Source organism: Corylus avellana, chromosome ca10 (assembly GCF_901000735.1).
Source record: "Corylus avellana chromosome ca10, CavTom2PMs-1.0".
In the NCBI taxonomy this organism is placed as follows: domain Eukaryota; kingdom Viridiplantae; phylum Streptophyta; class Magnoliopsida; order Fagales; family Betulaceae; genus Corylus; species Corylus avellana.
The window spans coordinates 18,501,288-18,506,877 of record NC_081550.1 but is presented as its reverse complement, the minus strand read 5'-3'; the positions used below and the strand labels follow the sequence as shown (position 1 = coordinate 18,506,877).

The window sequence follows — 5,590 nt, the reverse complement described above, 5'->3', positions numbered from 1 at the left end:
GTTTTGAATTTAATCAGGAGGATAAACCCCAATATATTTGTTCATTCTATTATTAATGGATCCTACGGTTCCCCCTTCTTTGTCACAAGGTTCCGAGAAGCACTGTACCACTTCTCTGCATTGTATGACATATTTGATGTTACTTTACCCCGTGTCCGTGTGAACAAAGAGAGATTGATGTTTGAGAGAGAGTTCCTTGGGAGGGAGGCTATGAATGTTTTAGCATGTGAGGGCTTACAAAGGGTTGAGAGGCCCGAGACTTACAAGCAGTGGCAGGTACGGACTATAAGGGCTGGCTTCAGGCAGCTCCCATTGGACCAAGAGGTGATGACCTTGTTCAAGTCTAAGATGATGAAATGCTACCACAAAGATTTTGTACTTGATGAAGACAACCACTGGATGCTTCAGGGATGGAAGGGCCGAATTGTCTATGCTTCCTCTTGCTGGGTGCCGAATGAGGATATTTGTGGAAACTCATAATTGTGGGCAGGGCCGGCAAGGATACCTTAGGTACTGCACGAACTATTGTTTTTGTTCAATTTCCATTTTTTTTTTTCCTCTTCTGTACGTGCAGGTAGATTATAAACGTATCTTGTATGCTCATCTTCTTAAACTTTCTAAGGGTGTTTATATAATATCATGATTCAGCTTAGGGATCACAATTTTGTTAAACCAACAAGTAGAGAAGTAAACTTTGTATTGCGGGTATCATGTTCCAGATTCTGTAATGAACTTAAAGTTTTGTATTGTAATGTTTTGAATGATCTTGGAATTTATGGAATTGAGTAGTAGAATTGAATGGAAATTGGATGTAAATGTCAAAATGAGCTGTTTCTGAGGACTGCTTGACCTTCAAGAAAACACAACTGGTTCTAAGGTTCTGAGTATCTTTGCAATTCTACTTGTAGGCCTTTTATACCAAATCCGAACAACTAAGAAGTGGGGCGGTTATTAATCGCTAAAAAACCGCTAATAACCGCAACCGCATAACCCCCGATTCATGATTCCTTTCTATGGATACACTTGTCTCCAAGGCTTTAAGAACTCCAACTTAATTTGCTGCAGAACGTTGAAGAGCCTTAGAGTTTGAAAAAACAAGAGTTTGCTGGTAGAGGTACGATTGCCCAGAGTAGTAAAACTGCACAAGTTCATAATTTTGTCTGAAAGGGTGAGTGATGCCGGTGAGAACAAACACACACACCAAAAAAGAAAAAAATAATGAGTTGGAGATTATGTCTAACTATTTATGGTGATAATCTGCAGAGGTGAAGAGATAAAAATAACAAAAAGATAAAAAAGCTCATACCTAATTGCAACAAGGTTGGCATCTGCATTAAAATTCATAAAACTTTCCCAGTAATTTTGTACCATGAGAAAAGCTGACCATTCACTTTTTAATTATAAGTTGTGTCTCTTTCTTTTCATGGGATACTAAGTCCATGAGTGTAGCTTGTTTTGTTAATTTTTTATTAATTTTTTATTTTTTTATGTTTTTGGCCTTTTTTAAAGTTGTTTGTTAATATTTTTGTTTTGGAAAGAAAGAAAAAAAAAAAAAAAAAAAAAAGAAGGAAAAATGTTAGAATGTATTTGGCACTACGATCTCACAATCAAAAAAAATAAAAGAAGTGATTTTAAACCAAATTATAGAAAATCTATCATTTGGTAGTGCATTTTTTAAAAAAAGTGAGATTTGAAAACATAGAAAAATACGTGTTTTCAAATCATAGATAAAAAACACATAATTTTAATAGTCAAACTATAATTTTATTAAACCCTTAATTCCATTTAAAAAAATTACATTTTTAAATCACTATATTTAAAATTAGAAATTCAGTTAGCTGTTTGTTAATGTGAAAAAAAGAAGTTAATACTTTTTATTAATAAAAAAAAGAAAGGAAAAGTGAGTGGAATGCCAAACAGAACATTGGCTATGTTTGGCATTGGACTTGGGAAATGAAGTGGCTTGAAATTGTAGTAAATTTAATTGATGCGAGTATTTTGTATAAAACAAAAAAATTTATTTTATAGTAATTTTTTATTTGAATAGTATTAGTCTTGAGCTTCAAGGCAGCAAACAATGATTCCAAGGTGAGCGGTTGAGTCAGTTGACGATTCAAAACATTGAAAATGTATCAATGCCTCTCAGGATTGGAGTTTGACTCCTTTTTAAGTCTTCATGCACAGCGTCTTCGAAACTTCCCGAACGTCCCCAGAATTGTCTCGGTCAGAGCTGAGGGCCGCTCTCTGTAATCTCATCAATTTCTTCGGCTCCATCTTGCTGTTCCGCGTCTGAGAATTCTCTGCTATTTCTCAGATAAACGTGTTTGCTTCTCGCGGAGAAACCGATGGATGTCTGAGGTTCTTCAACTTTAAACCTTTTCTTTTGCCTTTAGCTTGTTCACATCTATCTTATAGATATATCCTAGTCTTTGATATGGTTTGGGTAGTTCAGTGTTTATTTGTTCTGGGATTCGGCATATTATAAATAGTTATGGATCCTAAGTTTTCTGGGTTGCCTGATTCCATAAACAATGTCTTGGTAGCTGATGACCATGCCTTTTCACCCAATTCCAATCAATACCCAGATCTTTTAAACGAGTACACATTCAATTTGCCCTCCCCTGATTTTAGCTTCCTTGAAAGTTCATCGCTTCCACCTGACATGGGCTACACTGATTTCGCACCGCCGATGACTGTGGCCCCAGCAGCAGAGCCATATGCTACGTCCGCTGGCTATAGCATGAGCACACCGTCTGTGGGTACGAGTCCGGGGGTAGACTCGTCCTCGGACGACACTGAGTTCTCGGAAACGGTTCTCAAGTACATAGGCCAGATACTTATGGAAGAGAACATAAAGGACAAGCCTAGCCTGTTTTACGACCCTTTGGGTCTCCAAGTCACTGAGAAATCCTTCTATGATGCTCTCGGTCAGAAATCCCCTTCTTCCCTCAATTTGCAGCCCAGTAATGGATCACAGTTTTTAGCCAATCAATCGAACAGCGTGACTAACATCGGTGATGGCATGGAGCTTTTGGCTGAGAACATTTTTATTGATAGTGAATCTGTGTTGCAATTTAGGGGAGGGTTAGAGGAAGCTACTAAGTTCCTTCCTAGGGGTAATCAGTTGGTTGTTGATTTGGGGACTAGCATGGTATCACCTGACTGGAAGGGAGAAGATCGAAAGGTGGAAATCAAGGGGGAGAAGGGTAGAGAGAATTCACCGGATGGGTTGAGGGTAAGGAAGAATCATGAGAGGGAAGATATAGAGGTAGAAGAAGGGAAGAGTAATAAGAAGTATGCGGTTTATGTGGAAGAGAGTGAATTGACAGAAATGTTTGATAAGTTGTTGGTTTCCACCGAAGCTATTTCTCTACTACACGATAACAATAACAATGAAACCGTGCAAAATGAAGCAAGCAAGGCCTCACAGCCAAATGCGCAGCCGCAAGGAGTTAGTGGTGGGAAGAGCCGTGCTAAGAAACAGGGCAAAAAGAAGGAAACAGTTGATTTGAGGACTCTTTTGATTCAATGTGCGCAAGCTGTATCAACAGGTGACATTAAAACTGCAAATGAGTTACTGAAGCAGATTAGGCAGCATTCTTCCCCTTATGGTGATGGGTCTCAGAGGTTGGCCCATTTCTTTGCTAATGGCCTCGAGGCACGCTTGGCTGGCACTGGCACTGGAACTCAAATTTTTTATAGTTCCTTAATTTCCAAAAGGATCTCAGCTTTTGAAAATTTGAAAGCTTACAACGTTCCTCTTTCTGCCATCCCTTTCAGGAGGATCTCACTATTCTTTGCTAACAAAATGATTAATAAAGTAGCAGAGAAAGCAACACGTCTTCATATTATAGACTTTGGTGTCGAATATGGTTTCCATTGGCCACTTCTGATCCATATGCTTTCAAAAAGAGTTGGAGGACCTCCCAAGCTACGTATTACAGGGATAGAAATTCCACAACCCGGATTCCGTCCAACTGAGAGTATTGAGGAGACTGGTCGTCGTTTGGCTAAGTATTGTGAGCGGTTTGATGTTCCTTTTGAGTACCATGCTCTTGCATCACAGAACTGGGAGACTATCCAAATTGAGGACCTCAAGATTGATAGGAATGAGGTGCTTGTTGTGAACTGTTGGTACCGGTTTAAGAACATACTGGATGAGACAGTTGAAGAGACCAGTCCACGGGATACCGTTTTGAATTTAATCAGGAGGATAAACCCCAATATATTTGTTCATTCTATTATTAATGGATCCTACGGTTCCCCCTTCTTTGTCACAAGGTTCCGAGAAGCACTGTACCACTTCTCTGCATTGTATGACATATTTGATGTTACTTTACCCCGTGTCCGTGAGAACAAAGAGAGATTGATGTTTGAGAGAGAGTTCCTTGGGAGGGAGGCTATGAATGTTTTAGCATGTGAGGGCTTACAAAGGGTTGAGAGGCCCGAGACTTACAAGCAGTGGCAGGTACGGACTATAAGGGCTGGCTTCAGGCAGCTCCCATTGGACCAAGAGGTGATGACCTTGTTCAAGTCTAAGATGATGAAATGCTACCACAAAGATTTTGTACTTGATGAAGACAACCACTGGATGCTTCAGGGATGGAAGGGCCGAATTGTCTATGCTTCCTCTTGCTGGGTGCCGAATGAGGATATTTGTGGAAACTCATAATTGTGGGCAGGGCCGGCAAGGATACCTTAGGTACTGCACGAACTATTGTTTTTGTTCAATTTCCATTTTTTTTTTTCCTCTTCTGTACGTGCAGGTAGATTATAAACGTATCTTGTATGCTCATCTTCTTAAACTTTCTAAGGGTGTTTATATAATATCATGATTCAGCTTAGGGATCACAATTTTGTTAAACCAACAAGTAGAGAAGTAAACTTTGTATTGCGGGTATCATGTTCCAGATTCTGTAATGAACTTAAAGTTTTGTATTGTAATGTTTTGAATGATCTTGGAATTTATGGAATTGAGTAGTAGAATTGAATGGAAATTGGATGTAAATGTCAAAATGAGCTGTTTCTGAGGACTGCTTGACCTTCAAGAAAACACAACTGGTTCTAAGGTTCTGAGTATCTTTGCAATTCTACTTGTAGGCCTTTTATACCAAATCCGAACAACTAAGAAGTGGGGCGGTTATTAATCGCTAAAAAACAGCTAATATCCGCAACCGCATAACCCCCGATTCATGATTCCTTTCTATGGATACACTTGTCTCCAAGGCTTTAAGAACTCCAACTTAATTTGCTGCAGAACGTTGAAGAGCCTTAGAGTTTGAAAAAACAAGAGTTTGCTGGTGGAGGTACAATTGCCCAGAGAAGTAAAACTGCACAAGTTCATAATTTTGTCTGAAAGGGTGAGTGATGCCGGTAAGAACAAACACACACCAAAAAAGAAATGAATTATGAGTCGGAGATTATGTCTAACTATTTATGGTGATAATCTGCAAAGGTGAAGAGATACAAATAACAAAAAGATAAAAGAGCTCATACCTAATTGCAACAAGGTTGGCATCTGCATTAAAATTCATAAAGCTTTCCCAGTAGTCTTGTACCATCAGAGAAATTGACCATTCACTTTTTAATT

The 5,590-nt window shown here is 38.9% G+C and overlaps 1 protein-coding gene across 1 annotated transcript; it reads left to right on the top strand.

Annotated features, from left to right (window-relative positions):
* Positions 1-2,169: 2,169 nt before the first annotated feature.
* Positions 2,170-4,972, top strand: LOC132162757 (scarecrow-like protein 34). The gene has a single exon (XM_059572982.1). The coding sequence runs from the start codon at positions 2,492-2,494 to the stop codon at positions 4,670-4,672; it is 2,181 nt and encodes a 726-aa protein (XP_059428965.1). The 5' UTR covers positions 2,170-2,491; the 3' UTR covers positions 4,673-4,972.
* Positions 4,973-5,590: the final 618 nt, after the last annotated feature.